The 19,053-nt window shown below is 34.4% G+C and overlaps 1 protein-coding gene and 1 long non-coding RNA gene across 4 annotated transcripts in view; one reads left to right on the plus strand and one right to left on the minus strand.

Moving 5' to 3' along the window:
- LOC146886393 (uncharacterized) overlaps window positions 1-18,664 on the minus strand; it is a 34,300-nt gene extending 15,636 nt beyond the window's left edge. Inside the window, exons 1-4 of one of the 3 annotated variants that reach the window (XR_014995353.1) lie at window positions 18,375-18,664; window positions 12,163-12,243; window positions 8,516-11,982; window positions 63-8,413 (exon numbers count right to left, since the gene is read on the minus strand). This is a non-coding gene — a long non-coding RNA (uncharacterized LOC146886393). Of the gene's footprint in view, window positions 1-62; window positions 8,414-8,515; window positions 12,244-18,374 lie in introns of all 3 variants that reach the window. The other 2 variants (XR_014995352.1, XR_014995351.1) reach the window with 2 other exon arrangements.
- On the plus strand, window positions 1,118-17,169 carry GSL04 (glucan synthase-like 4). The gene is made up of 41 exons (XM_028070906.2): window positions 1,118-1,396; window positions 2,098-2,198; window positions 2,558-2,673; window positions 2,784-2,871; window positions 2,982-3,080; window positions 3,199-3,318; window positions 3,498-3,590; window positions 3,676-3,767; window positions 3,947-4,073; window positions 4,466-4,603; window positions 4,685-4,761; window positions 4,856-5,024; window positions 5,327-5,452; window positions 5,540-5,657; window positions 6,631-6,959; window positions 7,397-7,449; window positions 7,549-7,609; window positions 7,706-7,784; window positions 7,862-7,911; window positions 8,168-8,254; window positions 8,338-8,469; window positions 8,552-8,643; window positions 8,712-8,796; window positions 8,892-9,052; window positions 9,149-9,272; window positions 9,373-9,464; window positions 9,541-9,709; window positions 9,876-10,027; window positions 10,322-10,428; window positions 10,508-10,630; window positions 10,713-10,781; window positions 10,886-11,054; window positions 11,138-11,249; window positions 11,931-12,050; window positions 12,154-12,269; window positions 12,627-12,710; window positions 14,330-14,442; window positions 14,529-14,758; window positions 14,992-15,837; window positions 15,922-16,107; window positions 16,265-17,169. Exons 1-41 carry the CDS (start codon window positions 1,144-1,146, stop codon window positions 16,499-16,501), a joined length of 5,895 nt encoding a protein of 1,964 aa, XP_027926707.1. The 5' UTR covers window positions 1,118-1,143; the 3' UTR covers window positions 16,502-17,169.
- Window positions 18,665-19,053: the final 389 nt, after the last annotated feature.

Here is a 19,053-nt window from a genome sequence, read left to right on the forward strand (position 1 = left end):
AAACAAAAAATTGGTAATAAAGATAATTGGCTTGTGAGTTTTTTTCTGTATATATTGCTTACCTCTCTCATCTTTCTTCACACTCTCAACTCCTCAAAGAGTTGCAACTTCAAGTTTCTGTCATGGAAACTCACTGCTCCAAGACTTTCAAAATTACAATATTCATAAGAACAGCGGAAACTACACTGTTAGGATGGTGACCTTAATACCACGCTGGAAAGATAATAACGCTTCAACCAAATCTCATGAATCACAATTTTTAATTCCAACTTTCAGTCTTTATGTTAATTAATTTGTTATTTATTTGCTCACTTTAGAGACCTAAGGTATTTTTGTATTTTGCTTTGTATACCCTTCAAATTTTTTTAATGTTTATATTTTCTTTTTCTGTCATTTTAATAAGCTGTCATACTTTCCATTTAAATTTCGAATTGTGTTGTACAACAAATCATGCAATAATTTATTTACAGCAATTTTTTTTCTCTATATGCCTCCTCTCTGTTGTTAATTCTCTTTCTTTCTCCACTTGTTGTAAAATTTGTTGTGCAAATAACATTTCTCTCGCATGTGATATTCAGTGAGCCCTTATTATAAAACAATTTGCATGAAGCAAATAAGATTACTATAGTGGGGTGGATTACAATATCGGTAGAAAAAAGTTGTGGCCACTTTTTTCTTTTACTTTCTTAAGCATTAAGAAATTTTTTATGGGAAAACATGTCACGTTACAGGACCCAGTATAATGTTATATATTCAGAATTAACAACTCGTGTTTGTGGTAAAGAAAGCAGTGAGTGAGGAACACGTGTCTTTGTTTATGTTTTTTCCCTCCTTCATCTTCTTAGAGGGAAAGAATGCTACAGCCAAAACAAAACAGCTCTAAAAGCAAAAGAAAAAGAAGGCATTAAGTTTTGCAATCAGTGCACAAAGCAAAGCGCGCACACACACACACACTCTAAAGCTAAAACAAAATCAGAAACAGGTCCAAAAGAAAAAGTAAAAGAATGCATTCAACTTTCCAATTAGTCCACAAAGCAAAGTGCACCAAAGCTTACCTCACTAAGCAAACACTATGGAGAAGATTCAACATATATACCTTGCATGCGTGTCATCACCCTTTTGCTGGTTTCTTAGCTCAGAGCAATGTCAGAGATTGTGCCTGCAGAACCCATTGAAGGCATCTATTTCGAACGAGGAGAGACATCAACAGCATCAGCATCGACATCAGAGGCACCCCATGTCACGTTGGCCATTACCAATGGCAGCAGCAACGAGGAATATGCTCCAGAACCCTTTGACAGTGAAAGGTTGCCAACAGTTTTTGCTTCCGAAATTCAAAGGTTCCTTCGAGTGGCTAACTTGCTTGGAAAGGAGGAGCCTCGTGTTGCATATCTTTGTGAGTCCTTTTCATTGTCTTTGTCTGGCTCTCTTCGTTCATTTCTTTCTTGGTTCTTCTGAAATGTGTGAACTTCGATTGACCATGTTTTTTATACTTAGAAAACAGAGTCCTTTCTTTTATCTCCATGAAGAATTATTGTGTAAAGGAGAGTGCATAAAGTGGGATTTTTAATGTCCTTTGAAAGAAATGATGATTAGTTACTGGGACATGAGTATCTAGGACTAGAAGGTCACGGCCACAGCCAGTGGTTGTTACATAATGGGGATGACTTAATCAATTTTCCACTGAAGTGTATTTTTACTAACTGTGGCAAATAAATACAAGTTAGAAAGAAGGCTCAATTTATATATCAAATGCCTTAATCTCAATCCAGAAATTGCACTAAAAGCGCAAATTATCTCAATAAAAGTTTACACCTAATAAGGAGAGGAGAATTATCCGTGCTGTTCAAATTCCTGATTTTGTTATCTTGTTTAAATCATTCTACAATTGGTAAACAGTTGTACCATGCACAGTGCAATTTTTAGGTGTTGGACTTTTCGCTTTGATTGTAAGCCATAAAGCCATGAAAGACTTCCCATTAGAATTTTATATATTCCTGTGTTGTAGGTAGTGTTTTACTTGACCAAAATGAGATTCTCCGTTGATTATCATCAATATATGCATTTAAAATTGTCCCAGTAAACCAAATTTTGCAGGCCGTGTTCATGCCTTTGTGATTGCACACAACTTGGACAAAAATTCTAGTGGAAGGGGTGTTAGACAATTCAAAACTTCACTACTTCATAGACTTGAACAGGTAAACAAGAATGTTGAAACTCCTTTTCAAGATTATTCATTTCGATGTGAATATGAATTCAACAGATTTTATTGCCTAATATAACAAGTCTATAGCAAAATCAAGTATTGCAGTAAATGAATGTAAAAGTAAGAATGGTCTCTGTTTCAGATAAATTTGAAGTCATGATCTATTTGAGCTTTGGAGTTGTGACTTATCTATATACCCAAGAAAAACATGAGATAAAAAGTTTTCAATTAGTTTCCATTTATATTTTCTCTATCAGAAACATCTATAGGATTAATACTTGATGCCTAGTTTTGGTTATAAGGTTAGGGGAGTTAAACATTGCATGTTGTTTTGTGAATTGTGACATACAGGATGAGCACGTTACAAAAAAGAGGGGAACAAGTGATATTCGTGAACTTAAGAGTGTTTACCGTGCCTACAGGGATTATTATATCAGACATGATAAAGCATTCGATCTAGAACAAAGGTACCTAAGCATGCTTAAACTTTGAATTACCTCATTTTCCCATTTAACAAAAATTTTCAAACACCTTAATTGCCTACTAAACCAACTCATATGATGCTATATTCAAACAGTCGAAGACAGAAATTGATAAATGCACGAGATATTGCTTCTGTTCTGTTTGAAGTGCTAAAGACAGTTACAGATCCAGCTGCTTCTCAGGTGAATCTTCCCTTTCCTAGTAATTTCATGATCTGCTTAGTCAGAAATAAGAATAATATGAATTTACCATGCATTTCTTTACCTTAGAGTTCTCACTTTTTATAATATAGGCACTTATTCAAGGAAATGGAATCCATAGAAAAACTGAATTTAACATTCTTCCACTTGAGCAAGGAGATATTCAGCATGCCATTATGCAGCAACCTGAGGTCTGTCATTTCTTGAATGATTCACATTTTCCCATTTCATTGATATCTTATGTCCAAGCAACACAAGACTCATTTTTAATTCAATGGACTGAGTTTTCCACTAACAAAATTGGTACAGATTAAGGCTGCCATTGCAGTTATTCGCAACGTTCGTGGTTTACCCCCAGCCCAAGATTTCAATAAGCATGGAGCCTTTGTGGATCTATTTGATTTTCTTCAGCATTGTTTTGGATTTCAGGTCACTTTTACTAGTTAAATTGGACTCAAACTTTTCTTTAAAATTTTGATTGTTGCATAGAAAAAGAAAAATTACTCCCTATTTGTTCAGTTTTGAGGACATCATTTAGCAATGTATGATCAGCATTGCTCTTTCTAGTCTTTCATTGTTTTTCATTCTATACTTGTGCTTGACCTCAGGAAGCCAATGTTGCCAACCAAAGGGAACATCTTATTCTACTCCTATCCAACATGCAGACTCGTCAAACTCACAACCAGACATCTGTTTTGAAGGTGCATTTGCTTTTGAACATGTATGTTTTGATTTTACTTTATGATAATTGACAATATAAACTATATCATCCTTTTTATAAACCAGTTAGGGGAAGGAGGTGTGGATGAACTGATGAGAAAGTTTTTCAAAAACTATACCAACTGGTGTAAGTTTTTAGAGAGAAAAAGCAATATACGGTATGTTTATTGATCCAATTCTGTTGTAACTTTCAATAATTTATACTGTATTTGTTCTTCAGATAAAATACAGGGTGTTACCTTTCTCTTTTTCTCTGAACCATAATTTGTTTTGTCTACATTATTTTTTTTTTCTGACCTTCTGGTTTTACTTAGTAAGCCTGTTACTTGTGTTGCAGTTTACCTTTTGTGAAACAGGAAGCCCAGCAATATAAAATTTTGTACATTGGGCTTTACCTGCTCATATGGGGGGAGGCAGCTAATTTGAGATTCATGCCGGAATGTCTCTGCTATATTTTTCATCATGTATGTTGAAACTCCACAAGTGTCTATTGGTTTATGAAAACATCTTTTGTTTTTATGTGATACTACAAATGCCATTTGAAATTTTTAAACATTTCATGAGCAAAGGGTATGTAACGAAATTTAGTTCATAGGTAGAATCTTGAATCCTTGATTCACAGTAGAACATTGTAGTGTTGTTTGATCCATGTAAGTACCTTTTTGTTGTTGATAGAATCTTAATAAGTTTATATCATTGCTATTCTTTTATCACAGAAAACTGAGTTAGCATGCATGATGAAGTTATATAATGCACTCAGGAATACAACTATGTTCTTCACTGGCTGAAATTTCTAACAACATTACATCATGTGATTATTGTCTAATTTATTTTCCTTCTTTTGTGAGTTCTGAAGATGGCATATGAATTGCACGGTATTTTAAGTGGTGCTATCAGCTTAACAACATGGGAAAAGGTCATGCCTGCGTATGGAGGAGAACCAGAGTCTTTCCTTAACAATGTTGTGACACCAATATACACTGTCATAAGAAAGGTAGTATCAGATATCTAATCTATTCCTTCTTTTGTTTTGGATCGTCTTCTTCAATATAACTAATTTATTTTGAATAAAAAGGAAGTAGACAATAGCAATGGTGGGGCAGCTGATCATTCTATATGGAGAAACTATGATGATCTGAATGAGTATTTCTGGTCAGCATTACATTTAGACTGAGATTTCTCCACTTCTTTTCATTTTCCTTTCATTCCATATCATCAGATCCTTACTGTTGTTCGACATATGCAGGTCTCCTGAGTGTTTCAAAATTGGTTGGCCCATGCGTCTAGATCATGACTTTTTCTTTGTAAAACTTAGAACTAAACCAAAACCAGATGTCAAGAATGATCTTGATAGGTCACCTGGTAAAACAAAAGGGAAGAAAAAGAGAGAAAAGAGGGATGAAGAAGAAACAGAGGTGATTCCCAGATTCTCAAATGCATTATACTTCAGATTTTGTATTGGTGAATTTGACCCATTAAACTAAAGCTATATGTTGACATTTCAAATTTCAAATGCTTGAGCATTGTCACCTCTAGGTCACACAGGTTGAAATCTTGAAACACCCTCTTTTCATTTGATACAACTACCATGAATTGAGTCTTTTGAACTCCCACTTGACAAATTAAATGTTAACCCAGTTATTCAATTTCTCTTGTAATACACTATACCATTCTATACTGAATAATATACTGGTTTTTATTTGTTTCCCATGCACAGGATAAAACAGAGGAAATCCATGAACCACAATGGCTGGGGAAGACAAATTTTGTAGAGATTCGTTCATTCTGGCAAATTTTTAGAAGCTTTGATAGAATGTGGAGCTTTTTTATTCTATCCCTTCAGGTTTACTCAAAATCCAGTGCAGATAATATACAAATTTCAGCTACTTATAATATATAATCTTGAAATTTGACTTTTGTTGGTTCTCAGGCCATAATAATCATTGCTTGTCATGACTTGGGCTCGCCACTGCAGTTGTTTGATGCAATAGTATTTGAGGATATTATTAGCATCTTCATCACCTCTTCAGCTCTAAAACTTATTCAAGGTATGGTGCTCTTTTATATCATTAATTGGCATTGAAGTTTGTTTAATTGGATGAAACATATAGAAGTAAACTTGCTACTACGGTATCAATGTTACACTTTATTAGCAACTTTTTAAGGAGGAGCTGTCCAAAACGGTTCCCCTTCTTCCTTGTGGGACAAAACTATATTGAGAAGAATGACATACCCCACAAATGTCGCATTTAATGTCATTCGGCACCATTACATTCAGAAATACTTAACAAAAGTTAAATTACTATAAATTTTTCTAGATAAACTTGCAAACCTTTTCATATAATTTGGTGGCAAAAGTTGTATGACACACAACTATCCTTACCCTTACACCCAAGAGGCACCCAAGACACTTACTAATTAAGTTATGATGACAACTCTCAACATAACTCTTCACTTTATAGTAGTTTTCTACTTTTATCTTTTTTTATACTATTCAATGTAGGATTTTAGTGAATACTCTCTTGATAACAAACATATATTGTGGGAAGTTATTTTCTATATGGACTCAACTAAAAGTTATAAAATTATGAGAATTTCAACATTAACCCTAATTTGCCAATTTGGGGAGGAAGATCCTACCACAACCATAACGGTAACATCTCAATGATTAATTTCTTCTTTTTCAAACAGAAATATTACCAAATTGGAAATAGTTAACTCAGTAACATGTACATACACACACAACAGTCACATCAGATTATATTAACTTTTTTAGTTAACTGTATATGATGGAAAGGATCAAAATAAGTCATTATTACAGCTTAAAGGACTACAGTGAAAATTTTAGAAGTCAGGGACTAAACTGAACATAAAAAAAAAAGTTAAAGGACCAAAAGTTTAGTTTACCGTGTAGTTTTCAATTCTCCTAATAACATTCTTGAAATTATATATAAACAGTGTGCCCGTTGTTCTTCGTCTCATATAATCAAGATAATAAAGTTTGCCATGTTTTGATGACAGCAATTTTAGACATTGCCCTTTTGTGGAAAGCAAGACATACGATGGAATATTCTCAAAAGGTGAAACTAGTGACGAAGCTGGTCTTAGCCATTATATGGACTATTGTCCTTCCTGTATGCTATGCTAATTCGAGAAGAAAATATACTTGTTATTCCACCAAGTATGGAAGTTTGATTGAGGAATGGTGCTTTACTTCCTATATGGTTGCAGCGGCAATATACCTGACAACTAATGCAGTTCAAGTTGTGTTATTTTTTGTCCCTGCTGTTGCCAAGTATATTGAGGTCTCTAATTACAAGATATGCAGACTTTTGTCTTGGTGGACTCAGGTAAGTTCCTCTTATATATTACTATATTTTCGAACACCAAGTTAAATTTGCAGAATTGCTAGACTAATTTGCGATTTAGTGAACTTCTGATACAATTACACTCCAGATCTCTGTAAGCATTTCAGCGTCTAATTTTGTCTGTTTCTTGTTTTAATGAGTGCATGTACCCAAAAATGTGATTTTTTTTAACATCATTTTAGTGATATTACTATACATACGCAATCTTTTAGAGCAATGAATTTTTATTCTTTCTGTTCCTTCATTTGGGAGGACTACATCTCTTTGATTTGTTCCTTTTTCATCACCCGTCTATCAGCTCAAGAATTTCACAAGTATAAATTATTTTCGAGTGATTTACATGTGCATGTAAATTGACTTAATATTCATTCATGTCATATATGTTGTAACATGAGTGTCACCATGTGTTTATCATACAGCCTAGAATCTATGTTGGTCGAGGGATGCAGGAAGACCAGGTTTCCGTTTTAAAGTACAGTACCTTGCTGATTTGTTCTGATTATTTACTTTAGTGTATCCATCTTAATTTATATTTTATATAAATATGGTGAATTTGTTTTTTCCAATACAGGTACACACTATTCTGGATACTGGTGTTATCTTGTAAATTTTTGTTTAGCTACAGTTTTGAGGTAATAATAACAGAACACGATTATGCGACCACATGAATTTGGTTTCATTATTTAGCAACTTACTCTTAGTGAGCAATGCAATATGAATGCATGCAGATAAAACCACTCATAGCACCTACCAGACAGATTATGAAAATTGGGGTTCACTATGAATGGCATGAGCTTTTTCCAAGAGGTAAGGTGCATTTCTAATTGTTTTCATTACACGAGGGATCGTTATTGTCGCTGATAACCGTTTGGAATGTGCTGCAGTCAAGAGCAATGCTGGTGCAATTGTAGCTGTATGGAGCCCTGTAGTAATTGTGAGTTGGAATCATTGCTCTGACTCGTAGACTTCTTTGCTTTTAATTTCAAATCATCATTTTAAAATTTAGCCTTGGTGGAAAACATGTACTACTGATTGAAGTATTAAAATCCTAGTTCGTCCCGTGTTTTTTTATGCCAGTCGATCCGTCTCACATTGTTATCCCTAGTTACTTGTTTAAATAAAATTCCTTCAAATTTAAGAAAACAATATTGGTGGATAGTTAATAACATTTCATTCTTTGTTTATTAAAGGTATATTTTATGGACACACAAATTTGGTATTCTGTTTTCTGTACAATAATTGGTGGACTTTATGGCATTCTGCATCACCTTGGTGAGGTAAGCTCTGGTTTTTATTTGCTTGTTTCTTTGATTTCCCACAGAATCGAAATGGTCATCTTATATTTCTTATTTGAAAATAGATAAGAACACTCGGAATGCTTAGAAGTAGATTTGACTCCTTACCTTCAGCATTCAACGTCTGTCTGATCCCACCATCTTCCAAACGTGGTAAAAAGAAAAGAAAAGGTCTCCTCAGCAATATATTTCAGAAGGTGTGTTCTAAATTAGCAATCTTAAGATAACATTATTTCAGTGTACCTGTTCTCTTATGTTGATCAGTAATTTGTGTTGCAGTTGCCGGATGAAAAAAATGCCACTGCCAAATTTGTTGTAGTATGGAATCAAATAGTAAATCAGCTACGTCTTGAAGACTTGATCAGTAACAGGTATTGTTTATTGTAACTTTCTAGCACTGCTATGTTTCAATCACCTCACAGTGATTTGTTTTGAACAGAGAGATGGATTTGATGATGATGCCTGTGTCTTCTGAATTGTTTTCTTCCAAGGTTCGTTGGCCCGTTTTCCTCCTGGCATATAAGGTAGTACTTTCAACCAAAATAGTATGAGATTACAGTTGTAGAATTAGTACATGTACATCTTATTCATTAATGAACTCCTCTTGTACATATTCTAGTTTTCTACAGCTTTGACCATTGCTAAAGATTTTGAGGGAAAGGAAGAGATTCTTGTGAAGAAAATCACAAAAGACAAATACATGTTTTATGCTGTAAGAGAGTGTTACCAGTCTCTAAAATATGTTCTTGAAATTCTGGTTGAGGGTAGCATGGAGAAAAGGTAAAAAGAAATAGAATGTTTACCTGGATTTCAATCTTCCTTCTTGAACTACTGTAGTTTTCTGTTTGATAATCTGACCCTATTTATGGACAATAGGATCATATGTGATATACTGAGCGAAATTGAAAAGAGTCTCCAAGAAACAACTCTTCTGCAGAACTTTAACATGAAAGTTCTCCCAGCCCTACATGCTAAAGTTGTTGAGCTAGCTGAACTTCTGGTAATTGTTTCCTAGACCTAAACTAAAGGATAAGTTTATTGAAAAATTTTGCATGATCTGTAACTTTCAGTCCTAGTAACTTTGATATAAATTCCTTAAGATGGAAGGAGAAAAAGACAATCAGCACAAAGTTGTGAAAGCCCTGCTAGATATATTTGAATTGGTGGCAAATGATATGATGGTTGATTCCAGGTATTGTTGCTTAACAATCTCGTCCTTTAATATATTACTATGCTTCAGCTTCTAATGACTTACTAAATCTGTACAGAATATTGGATATGCTCCACTTTCCCGAACAAAATGAGTGTGGCTTTGTCTATTTTAGAAATGATGATCAACTATTTGACACCGTGGAAATGAATAGGGATTTTTATCCATTTTCCAATGAGAATTCTATCCAATTTCCGTTGCCAGAAAACGGTCCTATGATGGAAAAGGTGATCCTTAATACCCCTATAACGTTTTCTTGTCATTCATTCTCTTTTCATAAGGGACTGGTTATTATACTCACAACTTCACCTAAAAATGCTGGCACATTTACATAGTAATGAGAAAGAAATCAACTCTTGTTATGCTCTGATATAATCAACCTGTTCATGGCAGATCAAGCGTTTTCATTTGTTGCTTACGGTCAAAGAAACAGCAATGGATGTGCCTGCAAACTTAGATGCTCGAAGACGCATATCATTCTTTGCTACTTCTCTGTTCACAGATATGCCTGATGCTCCAAAAGTTCACAATATGATGCCATTCTGGTAATTACATATCTCACCATTGCATTTCCTTCTATAGGTTGACAATAAATTGTACACTACTTAATATTTAATCTGAACCAACCACACCAACCTTACTATCCAACATTCATCAATCATAAAAGACGTAATGAGAATTTCTTTATTCAGTGACAGGCACATCAAACTAAGAAACAACACTTCAGAGATAAATAACATAATGACTTAAAAACTAGTAAAAAAAGGATTAGTGAAAATTGTTATAGTCCTGTAGTTCAATAACAAAACCCTCTCTTATATATATAACGTGATTGGCAGTGTTATAACTCCACATTACATCGAGGACATTAATTTTTCGGTTAAGGAGCTTGGTTCAGATAAAGAGGAGGACTCCATCATCTTCTACATGCAAAAGATATATCCAGGTTCTTTACATGTGAAATTATGTGTATCTTAAACATTCTATTTGAATTATATCATAAATTGTTACTGCGATTTCAATAGATGAATGGACAAATTTTCTGGAACGCATGGGTTGTGAAAACCGACGAAGTTTAGAAGATGAACACAAAGTGGAAGATCTTAGACTGTGGGCTTCATTCCGTGGCCAAACACTAAGCAGAACAGGTTCAGTTTTCTTGCTATTTTCGTTTGGATATTCATTCAATTATAAGTCATTATGTGATCACTGCAATCATATTTTTTACAGTTAGAGGGATGATGTACTACAGAGAAGCCTTAAAATTACAAGCATTTCTTGACATGGCTGAAGAAGAAGGTCAGTGACCAAGTATAAGTAACATTGTCTATATGGTGAAAAGAAATATAGGGAAAAAAAATTAACATAATCAAATAACTTGATGACTGTTTCTGTTAGAGCAGATATTCTTGAGGGTTATGAGACTGCTGAAAGAGGTAACCGCGCATTGTTTGCTCGTCTAGAAGCACTAGCAGACATGAAATACACCTATGTTATTTCCTGTCAATCATTTGCATCCCAAAAGGCTATGAATGATCCACGTTATCAAGATATGATCGACTTGATGACAAGGTAACCTTTTTCAAGCAAAGAGAAAGATGACTTTCTTGTTGCTATAAAATAAGCACACAATAAACCTTACGTGTTAATTGCAGGTATCCATCTCTCCGTGTTGCTTATGTTGAGGAAAAGGAAGAGATAGTGCAGGGTAGGCCTCACAAAGTATATTCATCTAAACTGGTTAAAGTTGTCAATGGTTTTGAACAGGTATTTTTTTCTACATCGTCAAAAGAATGTCTTATAGATATTAAGGATTGTATTTACAAGCTGGTTGAGTTTTTGTTGCCATAAAAGTATTGAGTTGCCTTTTACTTTTATTGTGCTTGTTCTATTTCTTATAGTTTCCTAAGCCCAAAATCTTGTTACTTAATGACATTAGTGATACCAAGTATTAGTCACTAGTTCTTTTTCATATATTTAAAACAAAAAATGAGTTCTTCTAAACGCATTAATGTAAATTTGGAAGTATTGAAAAATGAGGTAGGAGGTAAAAGCTCACATTGCATAGATTCCATTTGGTATGGCAAATTCCAAACTATATGTACCAATATTATTCATAGAGAAGATAAATTGTAACCCTTTACAAAAAAACACTACAATATTCTCAGTGATAAGATTGAGAGAATGAGATTGGAATGAACATCCTCCTCACAGTTTATTTTAGCAAACTTTGATGTCATAACATGAGTACAACTACCCTAAAAGTGCAATTATATAAGGCCAAGGCTCAAAACTACTATATTTCTTTAAAGTTAAACTCAAATATTTTATCAAATCAGATAATTTTTTGATACAGTTCAAATCTTTGATTTTATTATTACACGTATAACCATGTAACAATTCAGATGCATCATTATTGACATGATAAAACTGTTGCTTCTTTTATAGACAATATATCAGATAAAACTACCAGGTACACCGCATCTTGGAGAAGGGAAGCCTGAAAACCAAAACAATGCAATAATATTCACTCGTGGTGAAGCACTCCAAACAATTGATATGAACCAAGTAGGCCTAATTTTTGTTTACTTTCTAACAAATTAACTATTTTCTGTCATTATATTATAAAACTTGTTCATTTCAATGTTCTCACGAGTATCTGATTTAACAGGATAATTACTTGGAAGAAGCTCTGAAGATGAGAAACCTTCTCCAAGAATTTCTTCGACGCCAAGGAAGGCGTCCTCCTACAATACTTGGCCTAAGGGAACACATTTTTACAGGAAGGTTAGTCCTTTGTATCTCATACATAGTAAGGGAAATTCAACAAGGTTCCTTTCATTAGAAAAATATACATATTCATATTATGCACAATGTTGATCACATGTTTCTTGAATGCATAAACTTGGTACTAAGTACAAGACAGCATTTCATGATACCATAATATGAGAACCTTATAAAATCAAATGTCTCCAGGATAGAATATAAACGTGTTTCCAGAGGATAATTTGAAACCAAATGTCTTATTTTACACTCATATTTGTTCTACTTGCTTTTTCCCCTTACCCATAGATGTCTTTTGCATTAATATTAGTAAGTTAATCAAATATACTAATAGGATTTGTCTATGCGTTTTAACTTCAGTGTGTCTTCTCTGGCTTGGTTCATGTCATATCAAGAGACCAGCTTTGTCACTATTGGTCAAAGGCTTCTGGCTAATCCTCTCAGGTAAATAAACACAGAACATTATTTAAAAAATGAGAGAAACTAACATTATGTTTCGATGAAGCATTTCAACAATTCAAAGAAATTGAAATGCATTGTATTTGAAATTCTTGTAATTGAATTCCCTTCATTTTCTAAATAATCTATTTGGATAGCGTAATTGGAATACCTTACATTTCAATTTCTTGTTTGGATAAAATAATTGAATTTCTCTTGAAATAAAAATTCATTTTAATAATTGAATTGTCAGGCGGGCTTGACCCGTTAAGGTTGTCAAGCTGATCAGGCCCGTGTGGATCATCGGGTCGGTGGGACTCATTTGGATCGTCGAGCCGATCAAGTCCGTTTAGGTCATCAGACCCGTTAAGGTCGTCGACCCAGCCCGTTTGGGTCATCGGTCCGCTCGACCCATCTTAGTAGTTGGGCTTGCCCGACCTGTTTGGGTTATCGGGCCCATCCAGCTTGTGGATCTTCAAGCCCGTCTGACTTGTCTGGGTCATTGGGCCTGTTTAGGTCATCTTGCCCTCCTAACTCGTATGGATCGTCAGACCCGTTTTGGTTGTCAGGTCTGCCTGACTTGCCTTGATCATCGACCCACTTGACCCATTTGTGTCGTCAGGCCTACCTAGTTTGTGTTGATGGGCCTACCCGATCTGTTTGGATCATCATGTCGACCTAACCTGTGTATGTCGTTGGGTCCGCCTGACCCATCTAAGTCATCTGGGTCATCTAGGCCAAATTAACACCTCTAATCTTGAACTATGATGAATTTCACAAATTGTGGAATTTCAATTTCCTTCCTTTTTGAGTGAATTTCAAATTCTACTATTTTAGTGATTTGAAATACCTTCTTAAAATTTCTCTATTTCAATTTCTTCTTAATTTCCTCAACCAAACAAGTCATTTTACTTAAAAGAAATTCAAATTCTCTGAATAAATGAATTACTCTCCTAAATTGCCTCATTCAAACACACCATAAAAGTATTTCTTACAACATTTCTTTATTAAAAAAAAGTTATTTGAATATGAACTCCAAAAATATGAGTTCTTTAAAATGAAAGGTTACTTATATAAGAAACTTTTTTCAATTTCAAGGAACTCATTTTTGTATAACCTACATGAAAATAATGTTTTAAATTACTATAAAATTCTTATAAGAAACTTTCTCATTAGAGATATTCTAAAATAGTAAAAGTTCATTTAAGTGTCCAAATAATCTAGCAAACCTACAATAATTGAAATTGATAACTTTACATACTTGATTTGTTTTTATAGTTGTATACACATGCAGTAGTAATTTTTGTACTTGTGCTGCAAAGCAAGCAAAAATTTGGCGTTTTGCAATCGAAAGAGTAATTTTTTTTTTTACTCATTGAAAGTTTTTCAAGGACGATTTCATACTCTAGTTTCTCTTTAATAAACTAAAGGTGAATCTTATTTTCTTAAAGTAGTATACTTGTATCAGTAAAGTAGAATTTTCTTGCATGTACATTTGGCTCATTCTGCTTTTCCTTTTTGTTCAGTTCAGCTCTCAAAAGGCTCTAATTCCTCTAATTACTACTTTCATCTCATCACATGACCAAATTTTTTAATCATGTTTTTTTAACTCTTATCTCACTCAGGGTGCGGTTCCACTATGGCCATCCAGATGTATTTGATAGGATTTTTCATATCACAAGAGGAGGAATAAGCAAAGCATCTAAAACAATTAACTTGAGTGAGGATGTTTTTGCTGGTAGGAGTGATGAGTTCAAAACTATATTCTGAGAAAATATTGTTTTTGATAACGGAGACAACTACAAATGTGTTTATGTGATGCAGGATTCAATTCAACATTAAGACGAGGATGTATTTCCTATCATGAATACCTGCAAATTGGCAAAGGTCGTGATGTAGCTCTTAACCAAATCTCAAAATTTGAAGCTAAAGTAGCAAATGGAAACTGTGAGCAAACTATAAGCCGTGACATTTTCCGCCTTGGTAGGCAATTCGATTTTTTCCGGATGCTGTCATGCTATTTCACAACAATTGGATTTTACTTCAGCAGCTTGGTAATTTCATTAAACCATCAAATTCATTTTACACTCTTTTAATTCAAACACAATGTTCACATATCCTATTATTGTTATCCATTTCACCTTCCACCACAAGTCATCAAGTATTGAAATTGATAACAAGTCATTGTTTATAAAGCAAAAAAAGTTTAAGCCCACTAAGGCTATGTATGCAAATGACAGTGGCATCTGGTTTGACTAATCTAAATTTGTATTGAATAACTGGACAGATTTCAGTGATAGGAATATATGTATTTCTATACGGACAGCTATACCTGGTGCTTAGTGGGTTGGAAAGAGCACTTATCGTTGAGGCTCGACTGAAGAATGTGCAATCCTTAGAAACAGCTCTTGCCTCACAATCATTCATACAACTTGGACTTCTGACTGGGTTGCCAATGGTGATGGAAATAGGACTTGAAAAAGGTTTCCTGACAGCTTTAAAGGACTTTGTCCTGATGCAATTGCAGCTGGCTGCTGTTTTCTTCACTTTTGCCCTTGGAACAAAAACACATTACTATGGACGAACGCTTTTGCATGGGGGTGCAAAGTACAGACCAACTGGACGTAAAGTTGTCTTCCATGCTAGCTTCACTGAGAACTATAGATTGTATTCAAGAAGCCACTTTGTTAAGGCATTTGAGTTATTGCTGCTGTTGATTGTTTATAACATGTTCAGGAGGTCCTACCAAAGTAACATGGCATATGTGTTGATAACGTATGCCATTTGGTTCATGTCTCTAACTTGGTTATGTGCACCTTTTCTTTTTAACCCTGCTGGCTTCAGTTGGACCAAGACCGTAGATGACTGGAAAGAGTGGAATAAATGGATCAGACAACGGGGTGGTATAGGAATTCAACAAGACAAAAGTTGGCATTCTTGGTGGCATGATGAGCAAACTCATCTTCGTTGGTCAGGTCTTGCTTCTAAGATTACTGAAATATTGCTTTCTCTCCGTTTTTTCATCTATCAGTATGGTCTCGTCTATCATCTAGACATCTCTCAGCATAGCAAGAACTTTCTGGTTTATGTCCTTTCGTGGATTGTCATTGTTGCAATTTTCCTCTTGGTCAAGGTAACTTCTTCATGCCCTCTCCCTTACTCTATATATGAGCAAATAGTGTAAGCAAAAATCCTTCAAATTCTACAATTCATGCAGGCCGTAAACATGGGAAGGAATTTACTCAGTGCTAACTATCAGCTTGGATTCAGACTTTTCAAAGCATTCTTGTTCCTGGCTGTTCTTGCCCTCATCTTTACTCTTTCTATTATATGTCAATTGTCATTGATGGACCTTTTCGTTTGCTGTCTAGCATTCATGCCAACTGCATGGGGATTGATACTGGTAATAATCTTAAGCTATCACATTTTCAATTTCATGGCAAATAAAACTTAGATGCAGTTACATAAACTTTTCAATTACAATTGGAGTTTCATCTGGATAATCCACGACCAAAAAACAACTTTATGAAAATAACAATTCTGTTTTCCCTGGACTTCAGATTGCACAAGCTGTAAGACCAAAGATAGAGCACACGGGGCTGTGGGACTTCACACGTGCACTTGCTAGAGAATTTGATTATGGAATGGGGATAGTTCTTTTCGGACCTATAGCTATTTTAGCATGGCTACCAATCATTAAAGCCTTCCATGCTCGTTTTCTTTTCAATGAGGCATTCAAAAGGCACTTACAAATTCAACCAATTCTATCAGGAAAAAAGAAGAAGCACAGGACTTGACCATCATTCTTGTACTTGTTTCTGTACAGTCAAACATTAACGTCTTGATATTCTATAGGAAGATTTTAGGAACTAGATAATGGTTACAGCATGTATAGCTGCATTCATATTAGTACACATTAGTACACACTCATTAATGTACAAAAAGAAAACTATTATTTCTCAATGTGTAGTTGAATAAGTTAAAGAAAAGGGAATTAAAAAAGTATTTGTTTCAGTTATAGATATAATGGACGTCCATCTCTCTCTTTGTATTTTCTTATTTATAAATTATTTTAGGGTTCTTTCTCTCTCCTGGTAACTATGTACGGCCTCTTCTCCATCGCTATCTCAGCATGATGAAGTTAGACAAAGGACACACCAGTGTGAACAATTGTCATAGGCTCGGTCAAAGAATTCATCAAGTGTTATGCCTTACATGATTCTCCTTCTTCATATGCTTCAGTTGCCCAAGTTGCTCCCTTGCAACACTTCATTTGATAATTCGGGTCAGCTTACTCTCTTCATCGAATATTTCAAATGGCACGAGGATACTCCAAAACTTTGGTTCCACTACTTCTACTTCTGCACACACAAATACATCTTTTGTTCAACTTACTTACTCAAACTTTCTTGGCTCTGGGGCTGTAGACTCACATGTCACAGGATAATAAATATTTTTTCTCTCATCTCTGCCTACTGGTTGTTATTACCTTTTGTTATCATGGTCAATGGCTTTAAGGACTACTCACGTGGTGTTATTAGTACTATTCATCTCCTTCCTTCTTTATCTATTAATTATATTCATTATGTCTATAGCTCTCTTTATTTATTATCCTTAAGTCATTTCACTGGTTACATTGATAATATTATCTTGTTTACCAAAAATTTTGTTTATTTACAGTACCAGAATTTGGGACATATAATTGACATTGGATATGAGTCTCATAGTCTTTATCCTCTACACATGTTTAGTTCGGTAATAGATTCTTCCTCTCTCAATCATGCTTAATTGGACCATGTCTAAATGCAATAACTTCTACATTAAAAATCAGAATTTTATAGTCTAAATTCGTAGGTCCTTCATAATTAAAAAGAAAACATATATAAATAGTTTAATAATTTAAAAATCAAATCTTACAAATATTCTCAAAAAGTTATGTTTTCCAAAATTTCAAAGAGAACTTTCATCACAAGAAGCCCAAACGGCTTTACATGCAACTGACCCAAAACCAACCTCGCATCAAGACCGGGACCATCTTCCCGGAGAACCCCAAGGACCCTTTTCTAAGTGAAAACTGCTTTTGGTTACATCCACAATGGAATCACAATCTAATCCTAGTATTTTCAAAGTCTCCTCAATGCATTCAAATCTACCACCATCAAACGGATGGCTACATAATCTCTCGTAAAATAATCAAAGAATGAGAAAAATTTGTGGACCATCTTTGGGCCTAAAAGGACCATTGAATTCATGGTTCAAATCCTAACACATCATCTCTGACAAATGAGCAACAACTGCTATTTGGTCAATGGTAGAATGGACTTTCCTTACAGTGGAAGCTTCCAGAAGACTTGTGTGCTAACTACACGATGGATATCAATCTAATCGAAAACCAAGTTCTGTGAAGGATCAAAATAGCATACCGTGTTGGACGATATTTTGAAGTATTGGTCGAATCAGTGTTGAGGATGTCTAGAAAAGACATCATATAGTGTCGGAGTTCATTGTGAGTGGTGCAAAGTGAAGTGTGAAACGACATTGTTAAGAAAACAAAATGGCGACTCTGAAACCCTAAACCCTTCTAACAGAAAGTGATATTGAACATTATAATCAAAAAAACAATACAAAAACTTTCAAGAACCAATTTGCAAAAACACACAACATACATACCAGCATCGGCGACTATAAGGCTTGATAACGCAGGCAGTGTGCAGAGGCCACTGCGATGACGCACAATTGTTCGACAGCATGAGGGCACGATGATGACAGAGCTTCTGGGCGAGACAACATTAGGACTTTGATTTCGCGAATGCTCGAGAGCTGAGGTTCGATCGAGATGAGATTTATCAAAACGCGAAATTTTGTGTGAAGGAGGGAATTTCTGTAATGAGTTTTTTTGCAAAAGGAATCCGTGGGAAGTTTAATTTCCCACAATTTTATTTTGGCATTTTCTGCTTAAAAGTCTTTTGCAGACGATTACATGTTATTATTTAGATTTTTCACGTTTACATTCTTGAAAAACTTATAATTATTTTAAAAAAAAATAATAGAAAATATTTAATGAAAAATATATTTTTTATCTATGAAAAAATAAATCTATGAAAAATATGTTTTACTCATAAAAAAGTACGTGAAAAATAATATATGAAAAATACACATTTTACACATGAAAAAAAAAATTGTGTAAAACTAATACATGAAAAGTACATTTCTTATCCAAGAAAAATGAAAAGTACATTTCTTATCCAAGAAAAAAAAAATGAGAAACAATGCATAGGAAATACACTTTTTACCCATCAAAAAATTGTGGGAAATAATGTGGGAAATATACTTTTTATTTGTTCAAAAA

The sequence above is a fragment of the Vigna unguiculata genome, chromosome 5, assembly GCF_037176805.1.
Source record: "Vigna unguiculata cultivar grain cowpea cultivar isolate G323 ecotype 2 chromosome 5, ASM3717680v1, whole genome shotgun sequence".
Classification (NCBI taxonomy): domain Eukaryota; kingdom Viridiplantae; phylum Streptophyta; class Magnoliopsida; order Fabales; family Fabaceae; genus Vigna; species Vigna unguiculata.